The 15,854-nt window shown below is 45.9% G+C and overlaps 1 protein-coding gene across 2 annotated transcripts in view; it reads right to left on the bottom strand.

The window, feature by feature from the left end:
* Window positions 1-5,965: 5,965 nt before the first annotated feature.
* The window catches only part of LOC309336959 (uncharacterized protein), a 35,527-nt gene continuing 25,638 nt past the window's right edge, over window positions 5,966-15,854 (bottom strand). The window contains exons 1-3 of one of the 2 annotated variants that reach the window (XM_081853499.1): window positions 11,380-11,719; window positions 9,169-9,380; window positions 5,966-7,454 (exon numbers count right to left, since the gene is read on the bottom strand). In XM_081853499.1, coding sequence (XP_081709625.1) covers window positions 6,304-7,454; window positions 9,169-9,380; window positions 11,380-11,438 — 1,422 coding nt within the window. In that variant the 5' untranslated portion in view covers window positions 11,439-11,719 and the 3' untranslated portion in view covers window positions 5,966-6,303. Of the gene's footprint in view, window positions 7,455-9,168; window positions 9,381-11,379; window positions 11,720-15,854 lie in introns of those variants that run through there. The other variant, XM_081853500.1, reaches the window with a different exon arrangement.

Genomic DNA, 15,854 nt, shown 5'->3' with positions numbered 1-15,854 from the left:
AAATTTATGGCACGTTGTTCAGTGACATAAAATTATATGAATATGATGTACTGGTGGTATTTGACCCCAGTTAAATTAGCAATAATGTATAGAATGAGTTCAAATACCTGCTGGAAGTGTAAAGAAAAAGAAGGTACCTTTTATCATATGTGGTGGATGTGTAAAGTAACTTAAAATTTTCTGGGAGATGATATATAATGAATTGGAAAAAATGTTTAAAATAACTTTTGTTTAAAAAACCAGAAGCCTTCTTATTAGGAATAACAGGTACCGACATACCAAAGGACCAGAAAAGATTGTTTATGTATGCGACAACAGCTGCTCGGATGCTACTGGCCCAGAGATGGAAGAAACTGTTGGAATTCAGGCTCGGTCAGAGGTATGTGCCTATCAGCAGGCACCGGCTGAATTCCATTGACCTCCCTCCGGCGACTCCCGGCAGGAAAAAACACACGAGGTCCGTTCCGGCGATTTTCCTCAGGCTGTGAGAAAAACACACCAACTGCTTCTCCTCCTTCTCCTCCTCCCTGCATATCCCAGGGAGGGGAATCAGACACAGACAGAAATGTAACTACATTGCTTTTATTCCTGTCTATAGCAGTCATACAGTCAAAGATGTCTGCTCTCTTCAAAAAACAGAGAGAGACTCCTAACTCCACCTATGTACATCCTGTACAGGTCATATGACACACACACTGAGCTCATATCCTGTGCTCAATAAGGATGGACTGCCCCTTTGTTTCCATGGCAGCAGTCACACACATCCTGTTTGGCTTTCCAGCCACAAGCAGCTGTCTGAGCTGTTAGAGCCTTTGCTTGCTGCAGCATTGCTGCTTTAGAATAACAGAAACAACCCTGACCAGAGAAGAATGGCAAACCAAGTTGATGGACTATGCTGAAATGGCAAAATTAACTGGGAAGCTCAGAAAGCAAGACCATTGTAAGCAGGTTAAAACATTAGCAGGATTTTAACCACACTTGTAAATTAATGGAAAGTATGGACAATTTGGAAAGACAAAATTTGGACAGTCTTGATATGCAGGTGTAAATATTACCACTAGGACCCATGGAAGAGATGGGGAGAAGTCAGGAGATTCAGCGTAATTTTGGCATTTGAATGTTATATTGCTTTTTGTTGTATGTTTCGTTCTTTATTTTAATCAAATAATTTTTTTTCAAAAACATCAAACTGCTAGGTTGGCAGGAGCTGGGACAGAGCAATGGGAGCTGGCCACCGTCACTTGGATTCAAACCGCCAACCTTCCAACCAGCAAGCCCAAGAAGCTCAGTAGATCACACTGCCACCCATGTCCCTAGAGCTGTGTGTTATCGGCATACTGGTGGCCCTTTGCTCCAAAACTCCTCAGGACCGCACCCTATGACTTCATATAGATTTTATATAGCGTATAGATCTTAAATAGCGCTGGGGAGAGAATAGTACCTTGCAGAACTCCATAGCACAAATACCGGGGTGTGCGTGAGGAGCAGTCATTGAGTGCTACTTTCTGGACGTGACACTGAAGATATGAACAGAACCATTGTAATATGGTGCCTCTGACACCCATCTCACTAAGTCAGTTCAGGAGGATACCATGATTGACGGCATCAAAATTTAAAAAAGGGCAACCCAAATGATCACAACATGTCAGGGAATAGTCTAAAGACAACGACTGGGGAATGCATTCTAGTTTCCTCTCCGATGGAGAGATGGAGGGGAAAAGTCACACACACACCCTTGTTCACTCTGCATAATGGGGAAACGTGCTTGGAGCCTCATCAAAGGCTCAGGTCGTTAATCACAGACTCAACCGGAAGAGTCGCTCGGTCGAACACAAGTCCAACAGTCCACAGTGTGTTCAGAGAGAGACAGAAGCTGAACAGTTGAGGGAGGAGTTGCCCAGGTACGAGACAATGACAAGGGAACCCGAAAGGAGGGGGCAGCTAGTTCAGATGTCTCTTGAGAGTGTGGGGAACCCCCCTCACCACAGACTCGGAGGTCTGAACATATCAGAGAGCAAAGAAATCAGAGGGAGGGAGGAACTTCCCATTGGCACCTAAAATGCTACGGAAGTCGGAAGGAGGATTTAGAGCAGCCAACTCTCCACGCCTGACACAACATCACTCTTCCCCCTTCCTCTTACCTTTACTTCTCATGAAAACTAAAGGGATTTCTCCAAAGTTCTCCTTTGGGTCCACTAAAATGGACCCCATTTTTGAGAGGAACGTGAGGTGACATTCTGCTTCTGATTCAGTCAATGAATAATTCAACCAAACAAACAATAATGCTCTCCACCTGATTCAAGGCTTCTCCAGACACCCTGCTGATTCAGCATTCATCCTGATTTACTTGTTTATGTGGTGCTTTTTTAAAATAATAAGAATAAGAATAAGAATAAGAATAAGAATAAGAATAAGAATAAATTTATTTCTACCCCGCCCTCCCCAGCCAAGGCTGGGCTCAGGGAGGCTAAGAAGCAATAATATAAACAAGTTGAATGAATACAACTTAAAAACAAGATTAAAATACAACATTAAAACATTAAAATGCAGCCTCATCACAGGAGGAGAAAGGGAAAAAAAGAGGGGGAGGGAATCAAATTGACTCCAAGCCAAAGGCCAGGCGAAACAACTCTGTATTACAGGCCCAGCGGAAAGAAATCAGATCCTGCAGGGCCCTGGTCTCGTAAGACAGAGCTTTCCACCAGGCCAGAGGCAGTGTTGAAAAAGCCCTGGCTCTGGTTGAGCCTAATCTAACTTCCTTAGGGCCCGGGACCTCTAGGGTGTTGCTATTTATGGACCTTGAGGCTCTCCGTGGGGCATACCGGGAGAGGTGGTCCCGTAGGTACGAGGGTCCTAGGCCGTGAAGGGCTTTAAGGTTCAAAACCAGCACCTTAAATCTGACCCTGTACTCCACCGGGAGCCAGTGCAGCTGGAAAAGCACTGGGTGAATATGCTCCCATGGCAGAGACCCCGTGAGGAGCCTCACTGCAGCATTCTGCACCCGCTGGAGTTTCTGGAACAGCTTCAAGGGCAGCCCCGCATAGAACAAATTACTGTAGTCAAGCCTGGAGGTGGCCGTCGCATGGATCATTGTGGCCAGGTCGGGGCGGGAAAGGTAAGGGACCAACTGCTTGAATCCTTCCTGCAAAATATTGACTGTCTGGAGGCACACTCTGATTTCATAGGTTCCAGTTGCCCCCATAGGCCAGGACCATGAACTTAGGTGCTTCTCAGTTGAAGGTGCAGCAGCAGCTGATGCTGAAGTCCTGACTGAAAATGAGTATGCTGCGTTTGAGAATGTTATGATTGTGGAAAGTGGCATTTAAAAATCCAAACCTACAAGGGGGTAAATATTGCAGCTGATCGTAAACGCAGCTGAACGCAATCTCATGAAATGTTCATGATGGTGAAAGTTGTGGTCACAGTTTCACTATGGTGTCAGTCCACCGTCAGTGAGGCTGATGGGCCTTTCCTCTCTCCCACAGGCCACTAATGGAAGGTATTTAAGCATCTCAGGGTGGACTTGTTTTATTTTCTGTGCTGGAAACAGCTGAGAGTTTAGATACAGCAAGAATTAGAAACGTTGTTTTCATTCAGTGGAGGGGGCACTTTTTCCTCACAGTGGCTATCATGGGAAATTGTGGAATGTCCTGTCCTTCCTGGCTGCCATTCATGAAATCAATCAGGACCCCAGGCTCTTACCCAACATCACCATTATTCTAATGCAAGGAGGACTTCTGATGCCCTGCTAGACCTGCTCTCTACTGGGCACGCAGACATTCCAAACTATGACTGTGGGAAGAGGAATAACCTGTTGGCTGTTCTTGAAGATGCTGAACCTGATATTTCTAGACATATGTCACCTGTGTCAAGCATCTACAAAATCCCACAGGTATGGCTGGTTTGGTGTTAAGATGGAATTGTGCCTCTGCCATGGGCTTTTCATTCTTTCCTTTTTGGACTCTCCCAAAGGTGAGGGTGGGATGGAACCTGGAACCAGGAACACTCAACACTGGTGTCACATGCCCTATGACACCCCACCACGGCTTTAGAAAAATCATGTTGCGTGTTTATAATGCATTCAAAACACTGTTTTTTGAGTAATGTAGCTGAGTCCCTAGTCTAATACTCTGGGATGTGAATCAGTCCCACAAAACATTGAGAGTCTGGAGGCATTCCTGGAAGACCTCCTCCCGTTCTACACGGTCAGCATTTTGTCTTGTTCTTTGTGTGCATGTGTGGGGGACTGTAGTTGGTCAACTGTCTGAGATTTGTCCTGGAACCACAGCAAAGCTCTCACCTCTCCCTTTGCGTCCTGGGCAAGTTATGGATATACTGTTCCTCCTATTCATGATAAAACCCAGTTCCCCTTTTTCTTCCAGATGGCCACAAATGGAGATCCCCTGAATCTGGGGGTGGTCCAACTGCTCCTGAATTTCAGATGGATGTGGATTCCCATATTGCATGGGAAAGTCCTTAAAACAATAACAATAGCAATAGTTTATTTATACCCCATCCATCTGGCTGGGTTTCTCCAACCACTCTGGGTGGCCTCCAGCAAAATATTAAAATACAATAATTCATCATATATTAAAAGCTTCCCTAAACAGGGCTCCCTTGAGATTGTCTTCTCAAAGTCAGACAGTTGTTTATTTCTTTGACATCTGGTAGAAGGGCATTCCACAGGGCGGGTGCCACTACCGAGAAGGCCCTGTAACTTCACTTCCCACAGTGAGGGAGCCAACAGAAGACCCTGGGAGTTGGACCTCAGTGTACAGACATAGGGATGGCGGTGGAGACACTCCTTCAGGTATACTGGGCCAAGGCTGTTAAGGGCTTTAAAGGTGAGCACCAATACTTTGAATTCTGTCCAGAAACGTACTGGGAGCCAATGTAGGTCTTTCAGAACCGGTGTTATGTGGTCTCAACAGCTAGTCCCAGTCACCAATCTAGCAGCCACTTTCTGGATTAGTTGTAGTTTCCAGGTCACCTTCAAAGGGAGCCCCACATAGAATGTGTTGCAGTAGCCCAAGCAAGTTCTCAACACCAGCCCGCCCCCTGTCACCCAAGAACAGCACTTCTGTCTTGTCAGGATTCAACCACAATCAGTTACCTGCCATCTATCCTCCAACCGCCTCCAGACACTCACACAGGAACTTCAGTGCTTTCACTGGTTCCGATTTAAAAGAGAGTTAGAGCTGGGTATCATCCGCATACTGATGAACACCCAGCCCTAACCCCCTGATGATCTCTCCCAGCAGTTTCATGTAGATGTTAAAAAGCATGGGGGAGAGGGCAGAACCCTGAGGCACCCCACAAGTGAGAGCCCAGGGGTCTGAACACTCATCCCCCCCCACCACTTTCTGAACACGGCCCAGGAGGAAGGAGTGGAACCACTGTATAACCCTCAGGTGCCAGCTCCTCTAGACAGTCCAGAAGGATGTTGTGGTCAATGGTATCAAAGGCCACTGAGAGCTCCAGCAGAAGCAGGAAACAGCTTTCACAGTTGTCCCTAGAGTGCCGGAGATCATGGACCAGCACAACCAAGGCAGTTTCAGTCCCTGTGAGGAGAATCAGAACTTACAGGGTTAAAAGTTCTGTGTGACGTCTCACATTCAGAGGCGTGGTTATGTTCACATACGGGAAGCTTTCTCTGTGTGTGAGTTCTCTTTCGGTTTTGACTGAGAGGCGAAAGGGATGCCTGCTCTTTCGCCGGGCTGATTTACGTTGTTTTTCTACGCATTAAAGACTGTTGGAGATAAGCCAGAAGCCTGGGTAAAGTCTGATTTATTACCAACACACGGCAACAGTTTCTCCCGCTGCTGAACTCTGCTAGGACTATGCTAAGAGAGCTAATGAGAGCTCAGGTTTTCTATCGGCACGGAAGCACAGTGGCGCAGCAGAAACGTGCCAGACGCCATATTCCCTTACAGTCCGAATATGAGGCCTGATTTCCGATTGGAAGGGATCCAAATGGTCACATCCTCCAGGCATGCCTGAAGTTCTTCAACAACCACCTGCTCAATCACATGAATTTCTTCATGGGAAGCTAGACGCCTCTTGGAAGAGAAGCTGTTTCCACATTTCTAATATGCTTCAGTACAGTGGTACTTCAGGTTATAGACGCTTCAGGTTACACACTCCGCTAACCCAGAAATAATACCATGGGTTAAGAACTTTGCTTCAGGGTGAGAACAGAAATTGCGAGACAACAGTGTGAGGCCCCGTTAGCTAAAATGGTGCTTCAGGTTAAGAACAGTTTCGGGTTAAGAATGGACCTCCAGAACAAATTAAGTTCTTAACCTAAGGTACCTCTGTATGAGTTCTTTGATGGCGGGTGAGACCTGCCCTCTTTCTGAAGCTCTTTCCACATTCCAAGCACTGATATGGTTTCTCCCCTGTATGAATTATTTCATGGGAAGTAAGAGTGCTGCTGTGACTGAAGCGCTTTCCACATTCCAAGCACTGATAGGGTTTCTCCCCTGTATGAATTCTGTGATGGGAAGTGAGACTGCTGCTGTGACTGAAGCGCTTTCCACATTCCAAGCACTGATATGGTTTCTCCCCTGTATGAATTCTTTGATGGGAAGTGAGATCCCCACTCAGACGAAAATTCTTTCCACATTCCAAGCACTGATACGGTTTCTCCCCTTTATGGATTCTTTGATGAGAAGCGAGATTGTGGCTGTGACTGAATTTCTTTCCACATTCCAAGCACTGATAGGGTTTCTCCCCTGTATGAATTCTGTGATGGGAAGCGAGATTGTGGCTGTGACTGAAGCCCTTTCCACATTCCAAGCACTGATAGGATTTCACGCCTGTATGAATTCTTTGATGGGAAGCGAGACAGTTCCTCTGACTGAAGCTCTTTCCACATTCCAAGCAGTGATAGGGTTTCTCCCCTATATGAATTCTTTGGTGGGAAGTGAGACTGTCCTTCCGACTGAAGCTCTTCCCACATTCCACGCACTGATAGGGTTTCTCTCCAGTATGAATTCTTTGATGCGAAGTGAGATAGCTGCTCTTACTGAAGCTCTTTCCACATTCAAAGCACTGATAGGGTTTCTCCCTTGTATGAATTATTTGATGGGACATGAGATGGGTGTTCTGACTGAAGCTCTTTCCACATTCAAAGCACTGATAGGGTTTCTCTCCTGTATGAATTCTTTGATGAGAAGTGAGATGGGTGCTCCTACTGAAGCTCTTTCCACATTCAAAGCACTGATAGGGTTTCTCCCCTGTATGAATTCTTTGATGAGAAGTGAGATTGTCCTTCCGACTGAAGCTCTTCCCACATTCTGAGCACTGATAGCCTTTCTTCCCACTGTGAGTTCTTTGATGGGAACGGGAACTCTGACTGGAGCTCTCTCCATACCCCCAATTTTGATATGGCTTCTCCACTGTGTGGATTTTGTCATGGTCTCCCCCATTCTGCATTTCCAATTCATCACCACCTACAAAAAAGACAGAAACTAATTAGATCCTCAGGAAGAAATGGAGCCCCCAATTACTGAACAATGCTAATGAACATTTGTGAAAGAGGAAGAACAGAAGGTGTGAGGTCTTTCTACAGAGGTCATGGCCTTTGTCGACCAGCATTCACAGATGTATTTTTGAGAACCAGAGGTTCAGAAAGTCTGGCTCTTTTCTAGGATGGATTTTTGTTGCAACAATCATGAAATCCACTCCAGTTCTAACATTGGTCTTCTCTTTAAAAAACGGGCAGAGGCTAAAACAGAAACCCAAACCTTACAGAAATTACCTCAACTTCCCTAACAACTCTGTGTGTGAATGCTGCTTCCAAGTTGCTATGGAAAGGGTGACTGTCACTCCAGAAGGCCGTTTTTTCAGTTAGGTCTGTTCTCAACTGTCAAGTGAGAGATTTTTTGTGAGAGCACCTGCTGCCTGTTTTATGCTGCTATGGGCCTCAGAAAAGTTTGTAAAGTCTCATATAGATAGAAGCACTTGTAATTCACTCTTCATACCTCATGTAGCAGTATTATTTGATGTTGAATTATTTTGGTTTTTTGAGTGTAGCTTATTGTCTTGAATAACGAATGGGATAAATGTAGAAATAATCTAAATCAATAAAGAATAGATATAAATATAGATATATTCGATATAAGCAAATGTAAACATCTTTTAGTATATCAAGTAATATAATGTGTTCTGTTTAAACTCTAAACAGAGAATCTTGTGGAGTCTTTCCTATGAGAAAATAGCTATGTTTCTCAAGGGTCAAACAACCCGGGGCAATTTCCACACATATAAATACTACAGAAAATGGGTTTGGGTCCCACAAAATCCAGAAAACTACGGATAATCTAGAAAGACAGGTGCAGAGTTTTAAAATGAAACGTTTTACCTCAGAAACTAACATTAATAGCAGCTGCATGTGGAGGAGCGGACATGCGAACCCGGTTCACCAGATTACGAGTCTACCGCTCTTAACCACTGCACCACACTGGCTCTCCTTAATCTTAATCTAAGTACAACAACCACAAAGAGCTCCTGAATAGACAACCAGCTATGTGATGTTGAATGCTCTCTGTTCTCTCCTGCTTCCCGTTTTTGTTTTCCAGTTTAAACCAATTCATGAACCAAGAACTCATACACTGACCATTAATGATGAACCATATGTTATAGCCATTCCAGCAAATTTATTCTGCTAGTTTTGAGATATACAAATGACATGAGACGACCTGGTCTACATGTTTGTGTCATTTATTATTCATATATTCCTTGTTTTTAAAAGGAAATAAAAAGTTATTCCAAAGAGAAAGGAAAGGGGCGACACACAGCATAGGCCCTATCTGCATTCAAACTGCAAAGCAGCATCACATTACTTTAAAGAGTCATGGCTTCTACTGCTGTGTGATGGAGCGGTAAGTTTTTTGACATTGGTAGGGCATTCAGATCATGGCACCGGTATTAGACCTTTTGAGCTGCCAATACATTGTGGTGGCCAGGGAGCTGTGATGTATTCCTAGCTCAAATTCCCTGCAGATAGCAAAGGCGCAGGCAGGCAGGTGGTGGAGCCAAAAGAGGTTCTCACCTTCTCAATCTCCACCCGCCTGCCTGCCTCCCCCCACCCCCAGGCTGAGCAAGCCCCAATACCTCTCTGGCTCCATCCCTCCATGTCCCCATCTCCCCTCCCCTGGAACTCACCAGATCTCTCTGAGAGCCCTAGAGAGGAACGCTCAGAGGTTGTGAGGAGGGATGCAGGAGACAACCGGACCAGGTCAACCGTCCATCTTCCCCCTTCCATCCTCGCTAGCTTTGCAGGATCCATCTCTTTCATCCTTCCTGAAGAGTCAAGGAGCCAAAACAAGCTGCAGGGTCCTGGGAGACAGGAAGAAGCAAAGGGAGCCTCAAAGACCCTGCAGGGAAGAAGAAGGAGAGAAAAAGAAGAGTTTGGATTTGATATACCGCTTTTGCACTACCCTAAGGAGTCTCAAAGCAGCTAACTTTCTCCTTGCCTTCCTCCCCCACAACAACACTCTGTGAGGTGAGTGGGGCTGAGAGACTTCAGAGAAGTGTAACTAGCCCAAGGTCACCCAGCAGCTGCATGTGGAGGAGCGGAGACGCGAACCCGGTTCACCAGATTATGAGTCTACCGCTCTTAACCACTACTCCACACTGGCTCTCACTGGATTCTCCTGTCCCTGGAAAAGCACAAATTGGGCAGCCCCTTCCCAACACAAACCCCATTTATAAACCTTTCCAGTGGTTCCAATTTCCTCTGTTTACTCCTCTGCCCACTTCGTAAGGCCGGCATGGTCTGCTCACTAGTGACCTGAGAATAGATCCCATTGAACTCAGTGGGGCTTATGGATAGAACTTGGTGCAAAAACCAGGCACCATCTTGTCCCCAAGCCTGAAGACTGCAACCCCAGGCATGCTTATCTATGGTATCATAAGGCAAAAGTTCATAAAAGTTTTCATAGTCATAATAAGAAACTCAATTCTCAAAGTTTGGGGGGAAATATTTATTTGAAAAGAAAACAGCATGGTGACTTTCCCCATTAGAAGCAATATTTTTGAAAAAAGTACATATGAGGATAAATTGGCCAACATATAAAGCGCTGTGAACAGAAACTGACAACCAATTAAAATTAAAGGACTTTGAAGAAGTAAGAGAAAAAGTAATGGACTGGTTACAATATTTACAACTAAATGAAACTTTTAAAAATCACAAAAAGAAAGGATTTAGTTATCAAGTGTCAAGATTTCAGAGAGGAATAGTAGAAGGTAGTACAAAACTGCTGTCAAAAATGAACGATTTTGGAATAGGACACTAAAGAGGACCAGATAAATTGCATTATGATAAAATTGGTGAAAGATGTGGACCATAATATATTAATGACGGACTGGAAAAGGCTTTGGACGTTAGATTTGCAAGTTAGGCCACCGGGACCACCTAACACCGGTCTTGAAAGACCTACACTGGCTCCCAGTATGTTTCCGAGCAGAATTCAAAGTGTTGGTGCTGACCTTTAAAGCCCCAAACGGCCTCGGCCCAGTATACCTGAAGGAGCGTCTCCACCCCCATCATTCTGTAATTTAATATTCTGTTGGAAGCCATCCAGAGTGGATGGGGAAACCCAGCCAGATGGGCGGAGTATAAATAATGAATTATTATTATTATTATTATTATTATTATTATTATTATTATTATTATTATTATTATTATAGATTTGAAATTTTCTGCATGTACTTTACTGAAAGAGAACTACATGAAAATGGTGTATAGGTGGTATTTGACACCCTGGTTAAATTAGGAAAAATGTACTTCTCACTCGCTGGATCAACACCTTGTTGTGGTGAGTGGACTTGCACGTTCCTATGACCCTTGTGAGCGAAGCCATCGGGAATCTTGTACTCCCAGCAGGGTCACCCTAGTACTTTACTAATAATAGTGGAAGTGATGCAGAGAGTGACTCTTCTGAATATTCCTTGTATACCAGTAGTTGAGCTGTTACTCAACGGATTTCATTCATTCTCAACTGGGGCAGATCTAGGGGTAAAGCGTGGAAGAGCGAACGGGGGCCTGGGGGTCCTAGTCCCCACTACCCTACGTGCCATTTCAAGCCCTCTCCCCTCATTGAAGTCATAAGCCAGGGCAGTGTTAATCCAATTCAGCCACCAGGCCCTGTTGGTAATTAATGCTGCTGTGACCCCAATGAGGCAGAAATCTCAGATCAGAGACTTGTGGGTTGAAAGGGAAATTTATACCACTGACCTTATTTTGCTGGACCCAAAGGCATCTGTAGTTTTAGGAGGGGATCTCAATGCCAGATTGGGCCCTAATGATCATGCCCTTTATGCACAGCACAAATGGTCTCCTCCCAACCGTGAAGCCAGTGGATTCCTCCTCACCCGTTGTTCCAAAGATCAGAAATCAAACTTTGCAGGCATCTGCTTGGCTCAAACAGCATTCAGGCTAAACCTCTACATCTTAAATGGTGCCCTGGAAAGTGACTATCCTCTCTGGCTCCAGAAGGAGAGCTATAGACCAGGGGTCAGCAACCTTTTTCAGCCATGGGCCGGTCCACCATCCCTCAGACCTTGTGGTGGGCCGGACTATATTTTGAAGAGAGAAAAAAATGAACGAATTCCTATGCCCCACAAATAACCCAGAGATGCATTTTAAATAAAAGGACATACAGTGGTACCTTGGGTTACATACGCTTCAGGTTAAATACTCCGCTAACCCAGAAATAGTACCTCAGGTTAAGAACTTTGCTTCAGGATGAGAACAGAAATTGTGCTCCGGCAGCACGGCAGCAGTGGGAGGCCCCATTACTATTATTTAGCTAATGAGGTCCTTCAGATTAAGAACAGTTTCAGGTTAAGAATGGACCTCCGGAACGAATTTAATACTTAACCCAAGGTACCACTGTATTCTACTCATGGAAAAACCAGGCTGATTCCTGGACCGTCCCTGGGCCGGATTTAGAAGGCGATTGGGCCGCATCCGGCCCCCGGGTCTCAGTTTGCCTCGCCCTGCTCCTGACAATGTACTCCAAACCTGCCTGGTGTTTTCACATGAGCAGAATGTGTGCTTTTATTGAAAATGCATCTCTGGGTTATTTGTGGAGCATAGTTCCCTAGACCAGATATAGTTTCCTATATAGTTTGGTATACAAAGTACGTCCTGGAGGCTGACCTCAGTATAAACGGCCAAACTGATTAATGAAAGAAAAAAGCTGAGCTACGTTAGAAAAGCGATCGAATCATAAGAGATCTGGCTCTCATCGCCCTGCTAAAAATGTAGCAGTTTCTGCTTGGAGAAAAGACACAGTAGCGATGCTGGCCAAGAGGAAGACCCCCCTTCCTCCTCCTCCTCCTCCTCCTCCTCCTCCTCCTCCTCTCTTTCTCGAGACCCCAGGGCTCTCTCTGCAGGCTCCCCCCTCCAAGACCCCCTCCCCCTCCCCCCCGGGGCCCTGGCCCCCTCGCCCCCCAGGCCTGATCTGGCCAGCCCCCCCCCCGCAGCCCCTTCTCCCCATTGCACCAGCCTCACCCCCAGGCAGCTCTGGCAAGAGAGAGGGGGGGAGGCGGAAGCAGCCCCTCCGCTTGCAGGCGGGAATGGCGAGGGAGGGGCTTTGCCCGGGAGGACCTTGCCCCCCCCCCGCCTCCACTTCCCGTCCTCTCTAGAAACCCAGCTCGGTGCCTTTTAACCCTTGGCAAGCCGAGCCCAAGCGGAGCCCCGCTCTCTCCTCCCCCAAGGCAGGAGCCCAGGAGGAGCCGCTAACCCAGAAATATTACCTCTCGTTAAGAACTTTGCTTCAGGATGAGAACAGAAATGGCCTTGGATCCTAAGCCTATGTAGCAAATGCATAGTTTGGGGGTACTTTTGGATACACCTTTGTCACTAGAGAGCCACGTGTCCTCTAGGGCTGTTTGTGAACAGGAATAGCCGGACCACTGGAGCCCATGCATTGGGAAACGTGGAGCTGGACTGCTGCAGTGCACTTTTTCTGGGGCTGCCCTTGGGTCTGGTGCAGAATCTCTAGTTGGTGCAAAATGATGTGGCCAGATTGTTCTTGTGAGCTTTTGGTCAAGAACATCTGGCACCACAGCCCCCCATTTGGAGGACTATCCACTTAATACTATTTTCTGCCTCCTGCAACTTCCATTCCTGATCCACAAGAGGACCTCTTCTCTTATTCCATGGCTACTAAGCTTATTCAATACAACTGTAAGCTCCCCCTGATGTCACCGGGGGTCATTCCATGGCCCTAGCTACCAGCAAGGGCGTCGGACAGGATCCACGACCGCCAGATTCCTTTACCAGAACACCCATAAAGTGGAGAGGTAGGCGATGACCACACCCTGCCCTCCAATACACAAACATATTCCAATGCCTAACCGCCAATACCCAAAAAGTTGTGACGATTTGCTAAGAGGTAGGCGAAAAACCAAGTGGCCGATGCCAATCTGCCTTTTGGATAAAAATTCCTACCAGGCCCCTTGGGCGACCAAGGCGACAAGCCACAGGTCCATAGCAAGATCAAGAACCAAGTTATGGTGGTGGGTGATCTGACGAACACCAGCAGCGCAATGAAAGATGACCCAGAACGGAACCCCCATGCAAACGGCGAGTTGCCTGTATTTAAGTTGTGTTGTATTGCAGAAATAAAGTTCTGTTTGGTGGGGATGATAGCAAATGCTTGGAGTTCTTTGTAAACCTCAGAGAACGCGCAAAGAGACAAATCTTTTGTGATAATTCAGATGGTTCAGTTAGTGGAGAATGTGTCTGGTAAGAGGGAAGATGGCCTTGGTGATGTGGAGAACCAAGCATGTCAGCGTGATCTCAGGACTGCAATACCTCAAGGACCGCCTCTTCCCATATAAACCTACCTGGACCCTGAGATCATCTTCTGAGGCCCTCCTTCGTGTGCCTCCTCCTTGAGAGGTCCGTAGAGCGGCAACACAAGAACAGGGCCTTCTCTGCAGTGGCTCCCTGTCTGTGGAATGCTCTTGCCAGGGAAGTTCGCCTGGCGCCTTCATTATACACCTTTAGGCACCGGGCAAAAACCTTCCCCTTTAACCAGGCCTTTGGTTGACCTGACTGACATCCTATACCCTTTTAAAATGTGGCTCCTTTCAGGGGGTGGGTGTTATTGGGTTGTTCTTTTTATTCTGGTTATATATGTTGTGATCTTTTCTGTGAACTCCGCTGAGAACTCTATGTATACAACGGTAAATAAAACCCATAAATTATTATTAATAATCATAATAATAATAAGAATATTGTAAAGGGAGTGGGTTTCATGAGTTCACAGTGTCCAGATGTAGGTACTCTATGTAGAGCGTGTATATATTTGCAGACTTCCTGAAATAATATATTGGTCCTGACCCCAACGAAGGTGCATTGCCATTTACAATCCAAGCTGACCTTTCCACCCTATGCTGGCCCATGTCAAAACAGGGCAGCTGCTTCTCTGTGTTCTTGCAAACATGTTTTCTGCAGCTCTGCATCTGCTCCTCAAGCCACAGAGAGACTCCAGAAGGTTGCCAGGGCGATGCTTCCCCGCCTCATAAATATTCTTATTTTTCCCGGGGATTTCTCCAGGGATTTCTCCAGAGATTCATAATTTCTCACACTGAGTCTGAAAGGTTTGGTGCATAAAATATCCCCTGTCTTGTCAATTCCCTAAACAGCTGCAGCCGGTGAGAGGGATAGAGCAAAAAGCCTACATCACAAATGAAAAGTGGCTGTGCTCTTCCTTCTTTCCCTCGTGCTTTTAGGACACCCCAAACAGGGTAGTTTTAAATGTCACCACAAACATACTTTTGAGGGTGGCAGGTTGTGCACAACCATCTCATCCCTCATTCCATTTTCTACGTAGCAACTGCTACATTACAAGTCTTATTGCAATCCTGCTAATGTTTTCATCTGCTTACAGTGGTCATCAACTCATCAGTTCTGATCAGGAGAAATGGGTTTTGATTTCCCCCAATCTTCCACATCCTCCCTGAAACTCCCCCCTTTTCTAAAGTTAAGGGCCCAATGGAGCTAAACATTTTTGTGGGTTTCATGCTCTCTATAAGCGTGGTCTGTTGCATGTCCCCACAGCCATCTATGGGTCCCAGACACACAAGGGGCCTGAACACAAGGACCATAAAGTTCCCGCACCACTTTGATTGCGCAACACACCCTTATTGCTTCTTGGTGTCTGGAGTACGGATGGCTCCCACCTCCCGTGATTCGCCAATACATTTTTCGGAAGTCCCAGGCAGCTGTAAAAGTTCTAAACAGTTCCATAAAGTTTCAAAAAGTGCTAATACTTATGAGTAGTAATGTTACAGATACAGTGATTCCAACTTTACATTTCGGGGTGACCTTTTTTCACAACTGAGAAGAATTAGTCCCCTTTTCAGTATTTCTAAGCAAAAGTTCATCCCATTATAATACAGGGAGTGGGGTTTTTTTGTTTGTTTTTGAAGTCAAAAAGTTATAACTCTAGTGCATATTCTATTTTTCTTTCTTATATGCAGCAACAAGGGCAGCTCCCACTCTTCTTCCTGGCTAGCCCTCCCTTCCCTATTTTGCTCTCCTTTGGCCTAACTGCAGCAAAGGTCATTTTCTTTGCTTTCTGGTCGACCTAAGCAGCAGTTGCCCAGGCTGCCCAGAACTGCCTTGTCTTTCACTCTTTTATCTACCCCACTCCCCAAGCAACAAGCCTTCACCCTTTCCTTTCCTCCTCTCCCTCCTCCTCCTCCTCCTCCTCCTCCTCCTCCTCCTCCTCTGTTTCATTGTCATTCGCTTTCCCACAATATTCCCACCACTGGAGAGACCTGTCAGGAATAAGCATGGGCCAATGGTACCAAATAGTATGGGAAACAGC

The sequence above is a fragment of the Podarcis erhardii genome (genome assembly GCF_964252035.2).
Source record: "Podarcis erhardii genome assembly, chromosome: 2".
NCBI lineage: Eukaryota > Metazoa > Chordata > Lepidosauria > Squamata > Lacertidae > Podarcis > Podarcis erhardii.
Note: the sequence above shows the minus strand (reverse complement) of the source record. Positions and strands in the feature narration are given on the sequence as shown.